Genomic DNA, 17,151 nt, shown 5'->3' on the forward strand with positions numbered 1-17,151 from the left:
GATGGATCCTTTGATGAGTTGCCCTGTTCTGTTCATTCCTTCTGAGTCATTTGGAAGTGGCCACTGTCAGAAGACAGGATACTGAGCTAGAGGGACCATTGGCCTGACCCAGAGTGGCCATTTTTACTTTTTTAAGGTCTGCAGAAGAGAGAGACATTCCACTCCTATTCTATGAGAGCTGTGGACACTCAGCACCACTGACAATGAGGCCTAAAATATTTAGCAAGTCACTAACTGGGAACAAAACCCAGAGATGTGTGTGAAAGTTTGGGACTATCCGGTTTCATTACAAACCCAATATGTGAATGAGGTTCACCAAGGGTTAAGAATCTTTTAACAAGCTCAAGATGAATTCGTCTGAATGCGGATTTACATGGTTCTAACATGGAACTAGCAAAACTAAGGCCAGGAGCACGAACCCAAAACTCGAAGTGAAACTGACAGCAACGATATAGGCCCATGTGACCTGACACAGAACAAGGATTTGCAAACTAAGCCAGCTGTAGTCCCACCTACTGTTCTAACTACTGGAGAATCAGGCCCTTTTTGGCAATGAGGAACCTAATCCTGCTTCTATTTAGATCAGTGAGAGTTTTGTCATGGCTTTCAATGAGAGCACGAACAGAGCCAAACTAAGCTATTATATCTGTACATTATCCCAAATGACATCTGTGAAAACCAGCAAAAGGGAGACATGCGAACAGTGAGGAGTATTTTTACCAGGGCACCCAGTCCTTGCTCTAATGAAGAGGATTTTCTCCAGGAAGATTTCTGCACAGCACAAAATAGCTGACCCCACAGGTTTAGCAGCCCTTTGGTCACACCTCCACCTTTTCTAGCATCCTCGGTACTGGCCAGCCCTTGCTGTATGCTGTACCAGGTTCCAACTTTGGGGCATGGCCCCTTCTTCGTATCAGGCAGCAGCAAATCAGTTTTCTCGGGCCCCATGAACATCAGTTATGCAACTTGAGCCTGGTCCAGAGATACTGGGGAGTCGGGACCCCACCTGCTCCCATTTCACCCATTACAGATGGGGAGGGGGCTGAGCTCAGTGACCCGGTACCATTGCCTCCCTCTGCCCCCGGGCTCCTTGCACACTCTTCAAACCTCAATAGCACCGAGCATTACAATGTTTAGACCCGCGCCAGCGTCAGTCCCTCCGGGGCAGGGGCTGCCCTAGGACCGCAGGCACGAAGCCACGGGGAGCTGGGGGGCACACAGATTCAGAACCGGCCACGCTCCACAAGTGGCGAGTTACTTTACCTGCGCCCGGGGGGAGATCAGAGAAGGTCTCCAGTGCCCGGCGGTCCTGCAGCGGAATCAATGGGCTCCGGGCTGCAGAGAGGAAGCTGCCGGGCTAGGGGGCTTTCTTGGGGAGGGGCACGTCCCACGCGTCCCAGCCCAGCGCCGAGCGCTAGGCACCAGCTGGGGGGCAGGAGGAGAGGGGGCGGGCGGCACTGGGCGCAGGGCACGGAGCGGCTGGCCGGGCGCAGGGAGGGCGCAGCGCGGGGGCCCGGGGACTCACGGCAGGCGCGGGCACTCAGTCTCCACGCGGCATGGTGGCCACCCCCGGGGCATGACAGCGGCCCCCGGGTCCGTCCGCTGCAGAGGCGGCGCTGCTGGGTGCGGAAGGCGGCTGCCTGCTCTGACCCGGAGCCGGATCGCGGCGCTAGGAAAGGGAAGTGACAGGGAGCGCCTCCCCCAGCGCGCACGCCGCGCCCGGGCCCGGGGAGCGCTCTGGCCAGGGCGCCCCAGCCAAGGGCGAGGAGCGGCTGCCCCCCAGCCAGAGCCCGGGCTGCCTGCTGCCCAGTGCCTGCCTCGCCAAAGCGAGCGCCCCTGCATTGGCGGGTGCCCGGAGTTGCAGCTTCTTATGCCAGGGCACAGGCTAAGTCCGGGAGAAACTCCGATTCCCCTCTGCCCACGCGTAAGGGTCTCCTTCCCTTCGCCCTGGCGTGGGGGGGTGTGCGCGCTCTGGCTGGGGCAGCAGGCGCTCACATCTCCCACTCCCCAGTTTGCCTCTAAAATATTGTCACCCCTTTGCCAAACTGTAGCATGTCAGGGCTCTGCGGGGTGTCTCTCTGGTGATGGGGAAGCCTGTGATAGAGACAAAGGTAGGCTGTAGCTTGTTTTAGTTACACTATATCCATTGGCCCTGGAACAAGGTGGTCACAAAATCACCCATGTAATCCCTTCCTTGGGGAATCTCTATCAAATGCCAGCGAACGGTTCCCAGGGAGAAGTCTGGCCCCACACATTGACTAGTCAGGAACGAAAAAAAAAGTCAGCTCTCCTGCTGCTTGCCAGAGCTCCCTCAAGTAGACATCCAAAACTAGCACTGCAGCTTTTCTCCATAGCCCCCACCAGTGCTCCTGCAGTAGGAAAAATAACTTGTAAGACTACCTGTAACAGCACTAGCTGGTGATTCCCACCATCACAATACCTTAAGAAGAAAATCAGTATTAGTGATGACCAATAGACCTGTCAAATATATCAAGAGACGGTGACAGAAACCTATATGGGGCCGGATATTCGGGTGAAATAAAGACAGAAGGAATCCAGCATTAAGCCCAATATCAACAGAACAAAGACACAATTGACTGTTAAAATGGAATCATCAGCTTTTCTAAACTTTAAAAAAATGGAGACAACTTGCCATGCAGGGCCTTCTGAAAGAGTCACAATCAAGGAAGTGACATTTTCAAAAGTAAAGTGCCATTGCCACAAATTAGCAAGTACATAGCCTCCTGGCTCTTTGTGTCCACATCTCTTACCCTGCTTCCATAGAGTGTGAAATTCCCAGTACACTTCAGCAAAGTATTTGACTGCATTTTGGAAAGGAAACGGCTTCTGGAAGTATTGGACTGAGATCTAATATAAAAAACAATTTTTTGGTCCCAATCCTGCTGCATACCTCTGTACATGTTTTACTGTAAGCCAATTTGTAGTCCCACTGAAATCTATGAAACTAACTCATATGCTTAAAATTAAGTATATGCAAAAGTGTTTGAAGGATCAGGGTTTTAGAGTTTGCAGCCCAGATTTCCAGCTATTCACAGTGTCAGCATCAAAGTTCCATACTCCGCTATCCAAATATTGACTCTTGACTGTATGTTTTAATCCAGTGGTTTTTAAAGTATGGGTCGTGCCCAGTGCTGGGTCGTGGAATGTCATGCTCTGGGTCTTGTTGCTACAGGGTGACCAGTGCGAGGGCTAAGGCAGCTACCTGCTTGTCCTGGCACTGCAGACTGCACTGCACCCCAGAAGCGGCTAGCAACAGGCCCAGCTCCTAGGTGGCAGGAGAGAGTGCAAAGGGCTCCATGCACTGCACCTGCCCTGAGCACTAGCTCCACACTCCTATTGGCTGGGAACCCGCTGCTGGCTGCTTCTGAGGGCAGCATGGTCTGCAGTGCCAGGAGAGGCAGGAAGCTGCCTTATCACCCCCACTGCACCACTGACCAGGAACTGCTCAAGGTAAGCTCCTCCTGCCCCAGCCCTGACCCCCACCTCAAAGCCAGAGCCCCCTCCACCACCCCAAAGCACTCATCCTCAGCCCCACCCCAGAGCCCACACACTAGTCAAATTATGCTGGGTTGCAGGCATCAACCATTTTCTTCAATGGGTCATGAGAAAAGAAGTTTGAAAACTGCTGTTTTAATCCAAACATCTGATTAATTTTGCAGGTACCTGGCTTACTTCTGAAATCCAGCCATTGCAGGAACTATTTTGTCACACCAGTAACCATGCTCCCTGGCTAAATAAAGTTCTCTTTCTTGTTAAAATAAACAAGCATCCAGCCGTGTTCAGACCTCACATAGGTATGCATGCTAGGAGTTGCTATGTAAAATGTAACCATCTACTAGAGATGGGAAAGGATGGCCCAGTGGCTGGGGTGCAAACGCCCAAATTCAGCAGATGTCTGGTGTGACCTTGGGCAAAATGCTGGGCCTTAGTTCCCTGTTAGCATAATGCAGGTAAGAGTACTGCCCTCCCATATGTGGGTGGTGTAAGTATAAATACACTACAGCTTGTGAGGAACTCAGAGAATATGTAGAAACAAGGAGCCTGATGACACTAACACCTTTATTAGGGTATTAGAGCATAAGCTTTCCTGAGCTACAACTCCCCTCCTCAGATGAGAAAGAAAAGAAAGAAAGTGACAGCAGTGCTAATTAAATCAGAGTGGGTGTGGCTCATTTCCAACAGTGGTGAGAAAGTGAGAGTACCTGTATGGGAAATAACCTACTGCAGTGGTCATCAACCTGTAGATCCGGATCTACTGGTAGATCTTGGAGCCTTTGATAGGTGATCCTGATTGGTTTACCCAGGAGGCTGTCAAGTGCTGGAACTTTATCTGCCTCTCTCAGCACCGCTGTGCTGCTCCTGCCCTCTGCCTTGGAACTGCCCTACACCCCCGGGAGCCTCCTGCTGTTTGTGCAGGGCATGGGAAGAAGAGGAGGGGGTGCTGATATCTGGGTGCCCTTCTCTCCCCCACCCCACCCCACCCCATCTCCACAGAGCAGGGGTGAAGAGAATTTACTGGCTGCTTTGGGGAGTGGCGGAGGGCCAGAGAAGGGGTAAGCCTGCCTTAGCACCAGTGTACCACCATCCAGAAACCACCTGTGGTAAGCGGAGCCCAGCTGGAGCCTGCATTCCAGACCCCGGCCCTGGTCCTGAACCTCTTCTGCACCCCATACCCCTGAGTCCCCCTGCACCCAAACTCCTTCCCAGAGCCTGCACCCTGAACCCCCTCCTGCACCTCAACTCAGCTCAGAGCCCTTCTCACACTCCAAATCCTTTAGCTTGAATCCCCCTCTCCTTTCCCCCAGCCCTCTGTCCACTGCCTGAAAAAAGTGAATGAGGATGCGGGGGGGGGGGGTTGGAGTGAGCAGGGGTGGGACCTTGGAGAAAGGGTGGGAAGAAGGTGGGGCCAGTGTGCTTGGGTTTGAGGTAGATCCTGGACTGTACTTAAATTTAAAAAGTGATCTTGTGCTTAAAAAGGTTGGAGAGCCCTGACCTATTGTAATGCAAGAACCATACCCTGTGTTTATTTAGACCTTGGTTAAGCGTATCACATTTGCATACGAATGCCAGTGTAACTCACACACCTAGGCTATGTCTACACTGCAGAGTTTTTGCGCAAAAACAGCTGGTTTTGAGCAAAAACTTGCTGAGTGTCCACGCTACAAGTGTGTTCTTGTGCAAGAAAAATTGTAAGAACACAGGTCTTTTTGCACAAGAATTATTCCTCTTTCTACGAGGAATAAGTCTTTTTACGTAAGAACTCTTGCACAAAAAGGTACGTGTGGACGGGCAACAGGGGTTTCTTGTGCAAGAAACCCCTGTGGCTAAAATGGCCATCAGAGCTTTCTTGCCCAAGAGAGCGTCCACACTGCCAAGGACACTGTTGTGCAAAAAGCTCATCTCTTGTGCAAAAGCACATGACAGTGTGGACGCACTCTTGCACAAAAAAGTTCTTGCTTAAGAAGCCTGAAGTGTAGACGTACCTACACTGTGATTCACGTCCTATGTAGTGGCACTTCCACCACTTACAGTGAGATACAGGCAGTCCCCGAGTTACGCGGATCCGACTTATGTCGGATCCGTAGTTACGAACGGGGATTTTCTCGCCCCGGAGGACTGGAGCGGCGGGACACCTGGTCCTGCCGCCGGCCTCCTCCGGGGCGAGAAAAGCTGCTCCCCGTCTCCCTGGTCTTCTGGGGGAGCCAGCAGACCAGGGAGACGGGGAGCAAAGCGGCGGAGGACCCGGGTCGGACCCGCGGCGCTGATCTGGAAGCACCGTGGGTCCGGCCCGGGTCCTCCGCCGCTTTGCTCCACGTCTCCCTGGTCTGCTGGGGGGGGACGCAGCTAGTGCTCCTCTCCCCTCCCCCCCCCCAGCAGACCAGGGAGACGTGGAGCAAAGCCCAGGGCCTGTGGTAGAGCAGGTGGGGCGCTGCCGGTTGGTCCCGCAGCACCGCTCCTTGACACTACTGGACCAACCCGGCAGCACCCCAGCTGCTCTGCCCCAGGAATCCTGATTCAGCCACTGCTGATCAGTTTCAGCAGCGGCTGAATCAGGACGCCTGGGGCAGAGCAGCTGGGGTGCTGCTGGGTTGGTCCAGTAGCGCCGAGGAGCGGCTGCGCTACTGGACCAACCCAGCAGCACCCGAGCTGCTCTGCCCCAGGCGTCCCCAAGTCAGCCGCTGCTGAAACTGACCAGCGGCTGACTGCAGGAAGCCCGAGGCAGAGTTGCTCTGCCCCGAGCTTCCTGGAATCAGCTGCTGATCAGTTTCAGCAGCAGCTGACTTGGGGACGCCTGGGGTTCTTAAGTTGAATCTGTATGTAAGTCGGAACTGGCGTCCAGATTCAGCCACTGTTGAAACTGATCAGTTTCAGCAGCGGCTGAATCTGGATGCCAGTTCCGACTTACATACAGATTCAACTTAAGAACAAACCTACAGTCCCTATCTTGTACATAACCTGGGGACTGCCTGTATAGGAATAAGGGAGCTCTATAGACTAAGCTATTAGCCAACTGGCTTTATAGCTCAAGGTGTAGAGGCTCCTATAGGAAGTCCCAGAAATCCCAACTTCAAATCTGCCCAGTGGCAGTTATATCAGCTCAGCAGTTTCTTTCCGAAGTCAGTTTTTGAAGTTTTTCTGTCAGGATACATCTACACTGCGTGGCTATTTCGGATTACTGTAGGTATCCTGAAATAGCTACCCTGCATCTTAACAAGCTGTCCATTATTTTGAAATATTTTTCAAAATAACAGGCACGTTATTTTGGCCTCCTTCCACGAGGATTAAGGGATGGCTCAAAATGGTGCATTATTTCAAAATTTGGCACTGTGTAGACACGCCAAATTTCAAATTAGAATCAAAATAAGGTATGCAATTTGCATAGTGCAAATTGCGTATATTATTTCGACTTTAGGGTGCTGTGAAGATGCACACTCAGAGAATGACAACTTGCAAGCCCAAAACTGTGTCCTGTGGGATAAAATGCTTCCCCACTGGCTCTTGTATGTTCCCATTCTAAATGTCTGATGTGTGCTTATTCATTTGCATAGAGACAGTCTGGTTTGTCCAATGAACACGGCAGAGGGGCATTGTTGGCACATGACAGCATATATTAAATTAGTAAATGTGCATGTGAATGAGCTTTTGATGGGCTAGCTGATGTGGTTAGGTCCTGTGAGGTGTCTCTAGGGTAGATGTGTGGACAGAGTTGGCAATGGGTTTGTTGCAGAGATAGGTTCCTGGATTAGTGTTTCTGTTGAGGGATGTGAAGCTGGTGATGATCATTTGTCTCAGGTTGGGGCTGTCTCTAAGCGACTGGCTTGCCTCTCTGTCTGTGAGAATGAGGAATCGTCATCTATGATAGGTTGTATATCCTTGTTGTTTTTGCTGAAATAGACTAACATGGATGCCTCTCTGAAATCAGAGAATATGTTAATGGCAAGTACCAGCAATAGATATTGCTTGTTTATTCTCCACCTGAATAAACTTAGCTTTGATTTGCTTGTGATATCACCATTGCTCTGGAAAGCAATGTGAAGTCACCAACAAAACATTATGATATGAGGTAGAAAGTGCAGAAGCTGGTGACCTCAAAAAGAGCAGGATTTCCAAAGATGAGCTTGCTTAAAGAACTAGGGATGGGAAAAGGGATAAGATCTGTTTTTTATCACTTGGTCTAGATTGGACTTTTAAGTGTGTCCTTAAACATGTGAGTATATAGTATCTGGTGAGTCTGTGCAGCTCTCTCCTTGCTTTGTATCCCATGGCATCCTAAAAATGTGAATATTGTTTTTTCTACTGCAGCTCAAATTGACCCAATTTCATCACAATTTTTTTGTAAATATTTCTTTTACAGCCCTGCCTCACATATGAATAATGGTGGGTGGGGAAAGAGTTTTGAACTCAGGTAAAGCCAAGTCATGACCATCTGACTGCTCTCTGGTGACTTGTGGAGGACGTTGGTAGTCTGATCCCATTCATGGAGATCAGATTCAGGTGTTACTCCACAAGAGACCAGTTGACTATCGGTCTTGTGCCGGTATTTAGCCTTAGATGGAGTTTACCACCCACTTTGGGCTGCATTCCCAAGCAACCCGACTCCAAGAAGACCCGGTCCCGGTGCACCGGGGGCCGCTACCAGCCTCACACTGTCCATGGGCTGCGCGGATCCCACCTGTTTACCTCTTAACGGTTTCACGCCCTCTTGAACTCAGCCTTAATCCAGCCCTGGCTGCAGAAGAATTCCAAAGCTAGCTGTTTCTTTTCCAAGTGAAAGTAATACTTGTGAAAGATGTGGGTCAAATAGCCCTGAAATGGAATCTTCTGATTTTATGCACAACAGAAATGCAACCCAGGTACTGATAAGTGCAGACCTCTTTGAGACCATGTCTCAGTCCAGATCTGGAAGGAGCTCCTCTATTAATGAATTCATTTTTACTGCTCATGCAATCTCTCTCCTACCCCTCTCCCCATACAGCGGGATGAAATTCTTCCATTTTATTCATAGTATTGAAATTGAAAAAAATCAGGGAAATTATTTCATTTTTTGTCTAAATTCCCATTTTTTGGAGTAACTACAGTTTACAGGTTTATGTTTTTCAAATTTTGAAGAAAGTGCTGATTCTACTATTGACCTCAGAGATGATACTTTCCATAATTAAAATTCAGCAGCAGTACTTGAATGAGTAAGGCTTGTAGGATCTGGCCCCTTTGTGCTGAAGTTAAGGAAAAGCAAAGTTCCTGGTTTCAGAAATGTTGTTACAGCATGAGGCAATTCTCTATTTAGACCTGAGTGGAGCACAGGATCTGGTCCAAGAGGTAACTATAACAGGTCCACTGGAAAATAATGACCATACTATAATAACATTTAACATTACTGTGATGGGAAGAACACCTCAGCAGCCCAACATTGTGGTATTTAATTTCAGAAAGTGGAACTATGCAAAAATGAGGAGGTTAGTTAAACAGAAATTAAAAGATACAGTGACTAAAGTAAAATCCCTGCAAGCTGCATGGACACTTTTCAAAGGCACCATAATAGAGGCCCAACTTAAATGTATACCCCAAATTTAAAAAACACAGTAAAAGAACTAAAAAAGAGCCACTGAGGCTTAACAACCATGTAAAAGAAGCAGAAAGAGATAAAAAGGCATCTTTTAAAAAGTGGAAGTCAAATCCTAGGGAGGAAAATAGAAAGAAGCATAAATATTGCCAAATTAAATATAAAAATGTAATAAGAAAAGCCAAAAAGGGGTTTGAAGAACAGCTAGCCAAAAACTCAAAAGGTAATAACAAAATGTTTTTTTAAGTACATCAGAAGCAGGAAGCCTGCTAAACAGCCAGTGAGGCCCCTGGACAATCGAGATACAAAAGGAGCACTTAAAGACGATAAAGTAATTGCAGAGAAACTAAATGAATTCTTTGCTTCAGTCTTCACGTCTAAGGATGTTAGGGAGATTCCCAAACCTGGCCCATCCTTTGTAGGTGACAAATATGAGGAATTGTCACAGATTGAATTGTCATTAGAGGTGGTTTTGGAATTAATTGATAAACTTAATAGTAACAAATCACTGGGATCAGATGGCATTCACCCAAGAGTTCTGAAAGAACCCAAATGTGAAATTGTGGAACTATTAACTATGGTTTGTAACCTATCCTTTAAATCAGCTTCTGTACCCAATGACTGGAAGATAGCTAATGTAACGCCAATTTTTAAAAAGGGCTCTAGAGGCGATCCTGGCAATTACAAACTGGTAAATCTAATGTCACTACCGGGCAAATTAGTTGAAACAATAGTAAAGAATAAAATTGTCAGACATGCAGAAGAACATAATTTGTTGGACAAAAGTCAACATGGTTTCTGTAAAAGGAAATCATGTTTTACTAATCTATTAGAGTTCTTTGAAGGGGTCAACAAACATGTGGACAAGGGGGATCCAGTAGATATAGTGTACTTAGATTTCCAGAAAGCCTTTGACAAGGCCCTCAATAAAGGCTCTTACATAAATTAAGTTGTCATGGGATAAGAGGGAAGATACTTTCATGGATTGAGAACTGGTTAAAAGACAGGAAACAAAGGGTAGGAATAAATGGTATATTTTCAGAATGGAGAGGGGTAACTAGTGGTGTTCCCCAAGGGTCAGTCCTAGGACCAATCCTATTCAACTTATTCATAAATGATATGGAGAAAGGGGTAAACAGTGAGGTGGCAAAGTTGCAGACAATACTAAACTGATCAGGGTAGTTAAGACCAAAGCAGAACTTCAAAAAGATCTCACCAAACTAAGTGACTGGTCAACAAAATGCAAAATGAAATTTAATGCGGATAAATGTAAAGTAATGCACATTGGAAAAAATAACCGCAACTATACATACAATATGACGGGGACTAATTTAGCTATAGCTAATCAGGAAAGGGATCTTGGAGTCATCGTGGATAGTTCTCTGAAGACATCCTTGCAGTGAGCAGCGGCAGTCAAAAAAGCAAACAGGATGTAAGGAATTATTAAAAAAGGGATAGAGAATAAGACAGAGAATATCTTATTGCCCTTATATAAATCCATGATGTGCCCACATCTTGAATATTGCATACAGATGTGGTCTCCTCATCTCAGAAAAGATATACTGGCATTAGAAAAGGTTCAGAGAAGGGCAACTAAAAAGATTAGTTGTTTGGAACGGGTCCCATACAAGGAGAGATTAAAGAAACTGGGACTTTTCAGCTTGGAAAAGAGGAGACTAAGGGGGGATATGATAGAGATATATAATATCATGAGTGGTGTGGAGAAAGTGAATAAAGAAAAGTTATTTATTTGTTCTCATAATATAAGAACTAGGGTCCACCAAATGAAATTAATGGGCAGCAGGTTTAAAACAAATAAAAGGAAGTTCTTCTTCATACAGCGCACAGTCAACTTGTGGAACTCCTTGCCTGAGGAGGTTGTGAAGGCTAGCAGTATAACAGGGTTTAAAAGAGAACTAGATAAATTCATGGAGTTTAAGTCCATTAATGGCTATTAGCCAGGATGGGTAAGGAACGGTGTCTATAACCTCTGTTTGTCAGAGAGTGGAGATGGATGGCAGGAGAGAGATCGTTTGATCATTACCTGTTCCGTTCATTCCCTCTGGGGCACCTGGCATTGGCCACTGTCGGCAGACAGGATACTGGGCTGGATGGACCTTTGGTCTGACCCAATATGGCCATTCTTATGTTCTTATGGCTACGTCTACACTACAATGTTTACCAGAAGAGGCAATGCAAAGGAAGCACGAATTAGCATTTTCTTGCACTTCATTTGCATAATCTCTTCCGATCTGTTTTTGTGCAAGGGGTTTTTGTGCAAAAACAAGCAGTGTGGACGTTTCCTTTTTGTGAAAAAACCTCCTTTTGCACAAGATTGTTATATCTCCTTTTTTGAGACATAAGGATTTGCATTGCCTCTTCCGGCAAACATCGTAGTGTAAATGTAGCCTATGACTGCTTCTGGTATTTCTGATAATTATGTGAAAACCAAGAAATTATCATTTGTTGAAATAATTGTTTTTTATTAATGCTATGAGCTTTAATTAATATGTAGAATAGCATTGGTCCAGTGATCAGGGCACTTATCTGAGATGTAACCAACCCTGCTTCAAGTCCCTACTTTGCCGGATTTTTAGTAGTTTTTCCACATCCCAGGGGAGTACCCTTGGATATTCTGATGTGGGCCTCTTGTTCTGCCTCATTTTGACCAGAAATCCCATCCTGAACCTGAGAATCATTCCAGGTGATAGTTTTGTCTAAACTGACACGTTTCTGCAAATCAGCATTTTCTGACCCCCCCCCCAAAATTTTTTTTTGTTAAACTCCCAACCATCTGTACGTCTCTCTCTCTCTCTCTCTCTCTAAATTTCCTGCGGAATGGCAGAGTGACATCATCACATCATTCTCCATTGCCACGCCCCAACTCCAACCCCAGAACATGCTTCCCCCCCCCCCCCCCCCCCCCGAAACAGCCTCTCACCATGCTACCGGCGCTCCCAGCCCTTTGGGGACTGTGTGGTTACGCTGCACCCCGGCCGCTTCCCCAGCTCTCTGGAGTGGCCGCTCTGTGCCCTGGGCTCGCCACAGAGCAAAGCTGCCTCAACAGGCTGGGCCGGGGGCAGGCTGTGGCCCCTGCTGTGGTGGCCAGAGCTGTGCTGCCCAGCCTGGTGGTGCTCCTGGGAGGGAGGGACAAGCAGCTCAACAACTTCATGGGAGGGGGCAGGGTGTGTGTAAGGAGGGAGGAAGGGGGATAAGGGTGTAGTGGGGCTGGGCGGTGCAGTAAGGGGGGATGTTGGGGGTGAGGGGGATGGATATAGGAATGGAGGCAGGGGGATGGGCAGTGTGGGGGTATGGAGAGGGAAGGTTAGGGAAGGATGGAGGTGTAGGAATATAGGAAGGAGGGGGGCGGAGGGATAGGCAGTGTGGAGTGAAGGGGGAGGGGTGGACATAGGAATGGAGGTGGGGGTAGGGATGGCAGGAGGGGGATGAACAGTGTGGGGTGGGGGGGAGTTAGGGAGGATGATAGGCATAGGAATGGATGCAGGGGTGTAGGGATGGAGGTGGAGGTAGGGATGGAAGGAGGGGGGTAGGCTGTGAACCATGGTGCTCCGGGATAAGGCCTAATGAAAATGGCCAGTGACCGGGAAATTGGCAGACGTAGTGAGCAGGGGGTGCAGCCCTCTAGTTTCCCTCGAAAACAGTATTTTTTGCTCAGATCCATCATTAGTCCTCTCAGGGTATTTCTACACTATGGGACAAAGTTGAATTAAGACTATGTTAATTGCGTAGCTGAAGTCGAAGCAGCTTAAGTCATTTTTTGGCGCTGACTATACTCTGCCTTCGACTTCCCTTACTCCTCATGAAAGTAAGGTTACTGGCATCGACCTGAGTGTCCCTCTCACTTTGAATTAGCTGTCTTAACTAGACCCGCTAATTCAAACCCCAGAAGATTGCCAGCATTAGCCTCAATCTTCCTCTGTAGCATAGATGTTAATGCCAAAGTTAATGCCAGATTTTCAAATACTACAATGTGCTACTATGAGAGTGTAACAGTGTGAATTAAGACGCTTTTTTTAAAAGGAAGTTTTAAATCAACTCAAGGGTCAGAGAGTGGAGATGGATGGCAGGAGAGAGATCGCTTGATCATTACCTGTTCAGTTCACTCCCTCTGGGGCACCTGGCATTGGCCACTGTCGGCAGACAGGACACTGAGCTAGACGAACCTTTGGTCTGACCCAGTACGGCCGTTCTTATGTTCTAAGGGTCACCACATAACCAATCTGAAAGTTTACAGCAAAACTAGCTGAACTTCTATTTTTAAGAATCAGCACAGTCATTTAGGCCTTGATCTCGATACCTGTTATATAGGGTTCCACTTGCACTGAGCTAGGCTTGGGCATAGGAATCAGCTTGCACTCATTGGGGCGATATAAAAGGCCCATTCTGCAACCTCTACTCATGTTAAGCAGGTGTTATTTATGTAAGTAATTCCTTTGACATCATTGACTTTTTTGTATGAGTAAAGGCTACATCTCTACAAATATATTTTTCAGAATCAGGCCCAATATTTGTAAAGCATTTTAGGATCCTGTGGTATTAATTGGGGTCTTTTAGTCTTACCCCAGTTGTGAACTTAGCTGTTATAAAGTATGTGAAAGTTTATGAAAGGTTCCAACCCTTTCTTCCCCACTATGAAGGATTATCTGACAAAACAGAACTAACATATGCTCTTTGTGAAAAAGGGATTTCAATAGGTTCTGGTTAAATTTATTCTGTTAACCACTCCATTTGAATTCCAGAATATCTTCTGATTTTTTCCCCTTTGTGTATCTCTTTTGGCATGGATTTTTGACTATGTTTGCCATGGGATGAAGTAGGCTAATGTCTCTGTACACAAACCCTCAAGTCTTATTTAACTGTACATAACATGCACCACTGCAACATGGTCATGTTAATTCCTTTGATTCTCTGGAACCATTTATTCTATCACAATTAACACAACAATACTTTGTGAAGTAAGACCTTGGCTAAATGTAGTCTTGACATTACTACAATATAAAGTCAATTAAAGCAGGGTTAAAGATTGCATGAACTTTTCTTTAGAACCAACAAATCTCCAGCACTATCAAACTACTCAGTTCTCTCTAGAATTAATGTTATTTTTAGTGTATGTTCCTCTTCCCACATTTAGCTTCATCTCAAAAGCTGCTCAACTCCGCGTCACTCTAGTATATTTACAAAATCTCCCTGAATCCCTGTCGTGAATATTGAGTAATCTCTACTCTTGTGTATTTTACTAAATCAAGATATCATCATAGAATCATAGAACTGGAAGGGATCTCATTGAGTCCAGTCCCCTGCCCTCACAGCAGGACCAAGCACTGTCTAGATCATCCCTGATAGATGTCTGTCTAACCTGCTCTTAAATATCTCCAGTGATAGAGATTCCACAACCACCCCCCCAGGCAATTTATTCCCATGTTCAACCATCCTGACGGTTAGGAAGTTTTTCCTAATGTCCAGCCTAAATCTCCCTTGCTACAATTTAAGCCGATTGCTTCTTGTCCTATTCTCCGAGGTCAAGGAGAAGAATTTTTCTCCCTCCTCCTTGTAAACATCCTTTTAGATACCTGAAAATATAATGATCACTTTAATCTCCTGCTACTTATTAATATTTAGGAACATTCACACGGGAAACAGATTAGCAGAATAATAATTTTTAAAAGTGTAATAGTGATAAGTGGAATAACTTACCTCCACTTTAAGCGTCACACAGCCTTTTAAGAACTCCTGAATGTTACTGATGCAATCTGCTTCATTTTTGGGCTCCAGACAATACTAAAGAAACAAAACCCAGACATGCTTACTGTATTACCATCAGGATAGTCTTTGTTCAGCAGGCTTGCATAGATATTTGACATGTGCATCTATTCTGAATTAGGGAAGCTTTTTAGGGGGAGGCATGGGGGTGGCATGCAAGCTGTCAAACCAGGAAGAGCCGCTGGAGGAAGTGATGCATAAATCTAAATGGTCGGCATGTTGTTTTGAATGTCAGCATATGACAGTGCCCTAAGTGATAATGAGAAGTTTGACCTTTATCAGTACATTGCCCAAAACCACCAGTACATACATAAATGGAGAGAGAGATGCAGCTAGCTCAACTGATTTTTTTAAAAAAAAGATTCCTGTTTTATAAGAGAAGGAACCTGTTTTTTCTGTCATTTTACTGACAGTTCTTCTGTGTTGCCATTTCCTTATCTCTCATCAGACTCCTTCCGCTTTTATGTTTGCAGTTGCTTATTGCTGATTTGAACTGTCTGCCTACATACCAAATAAAACTGTAACACAATGTACTAATTTAGTTTAGCAGCTTCAAGATATTGCAAATGTATTGGCCAGATCAAATTTAAACTAGCACTGATGACGGTTTACTTTTATTCCCACTTGAGTCCCTTCTCCATCTTATTATATTTCCTGATTAGCAAGATATTAGTATATTCCTTTAATGAATAGTTTTTAAAACTTAAGCATTATATTGTCAAGTCATAGATACATTATCTAAAAACTTGGAGATTTGACTTTTGGTTGAGTAAATATTCCTGTTCAAAATTCAAGAGCATGCATACACTATATGTCAGGATTTAAGCCATGCATACATAATTCAGCTAATTCCAATTGTATATGCAAGCAATACTTTTTTTGTTTCATGTTGCTGACAAAATCTAAGAGATTATAAACATTAAAAAAGCTACAATCCAAATTTATATTTTACTTAGATCCAGCTAACAATACAGTATCTTTGAAACAAGATAAAATACTAAAGTCTCTCTCAAACACAGATGGCATCTTTCCTTTCTTCCCTCCTCTAAAACAGAGTATGTCATGATTCCCTAAGATATTATACTCCAGTTTCTCAGAGTATTAGAAACATGCAGCAGTGTCACAAGATGTTTCTGCCCTACTGACTACCAAAATGTACTTAAGAAGTTACCTTTTCCACATATCCTGGAAGAAGCCGATTTATCAATTTGCAAAGTACTACTCCATCTTTCAGAGAAGCTTTCAGGAACTGCTCTGGATCACCTATCATCTTTTTGGGCGAATTTAAAACTCCTAATGAAATAAGCCATGTCACGATCCGCTCTTCTGAATTCATCGTTGAGAGTTCTGCCTTCAGTGCAGAAGTTTTCTGCAGCTACTAGCTCTAACCCACATCCGTGATTGCATCTTCCTGCCTCTTCTAGTGACTGCAGGGCTAAAGTTTGAAACAACTGTACTGAAAACCTCTGACACTTGTGATTTTTATAAAAACTAGAAGCTATGCTCATTCTAAAGGAAGAAACAAGCTTGTGGCTATATAAATGGCTTGAGATCCTTTATTGTGCTCTCAGTGAAATATTTACTGTTGCTCGTAAATAAAAAAGGATATCCTCTCTGCTTAGAAATTTGTATCACACCCATCAGTATCTGAGTACTTTATCCTATCATAAGGTCTTTATCCTATCCCACAAAGTCTTAAGCATATAAGTAATTCCCCTCATCTGTAGTCTCACTGAAGTTGATAGCAATATATGCATAACTTTATTCATATATGTTAAGTGTTTGCAAATTTGTGCAAAAGCAAGACTAGTCAACAAGAGCTTGAAAATTTAATTGCAAAAAATCATGAAGACATTCTGGAATAATTTTGTTTCACTGTGTGAATTTCTTTCACAAATCTTACATAAAGCATTTATAGAATACATTGGATTTTTCCATGTTCAAAATCTGAAATATTTTTACACGAATTTTTCAGGCAGTTTAGCATCATGGTGAAATTTCTTCTATTTCCCACCCTAAACATACATGCCTCCCATTAAGAATCACTTTTGAAAAGTTAACCCAAGGACAGAAAAATTATAAATGAACACTGATCAAAATATTGATAGGAACATGAAAAGTTTTACAAAACAATGTAGAAGAAAGCACATTTCTTCTTTGAGTGCTTGCTCATGTGCATTCCAATATGGATGATTGTCAGAAGAGTTTTCCCTAGTGGTACCTGTTGGATTGGCTGTAGCACCCCTGGTAGTGATGCCTCACAGCATCATACATATACCCCTGCTGAC

The 17,151-nt window shown here is 45.3% G+C and overlaps 1 protein-coding gene across 9 annotated transcripts in view; it reads right to left on the reverse strand.

The window, feature by feature from the left end:
* Positions 1–16,304, reverse strand: part of ARHGEF6 (Rac/Cdc42 guanine nucleotide exchange factor 6) — an 83,117-nt gene extending 66,813 nt beyond the window's left edge. For 2 of the 9 annotated variants that reach the window (XM_075941044.1, XM_014569727.3), the window contains exons 1-2: positions 16,035–16,302; positions 14,798–14,881 (exon numbers count right to left, since the gene is read on the reverse strand). In XM_075941044.1, coding sequence (XP_075797159.1) covers positions 14,798–14,881; positions 16,035–16,199 — 249 coding nt within the window. In that variant the 5' untranslated portion in view covers positions 16,200–16,302. The other 7 variants (XM_006115442.4, XM_006115441.2, XM_025180889.2 and 4 more) reach the window with 6 other exon arrangements.
* Between the last annotated feature and the right edge of the window lie 847 nt (positions 16,305–17,151).

This window comes from Pelodiscus sinensis, chromosome 13 (genome assembly GCF_049634645.1).
Source record: "Pelodiscus sinensis isolate JC-2024 chromosome 13, ASM4963464v1, whole genome shotgun sequence".
NCBI classification, from domain to species: Eukaryota; Metazoa; Chordata; order Testudines; family Trionychidae; genus Pelodiscus; species Pelodiscus sinensis.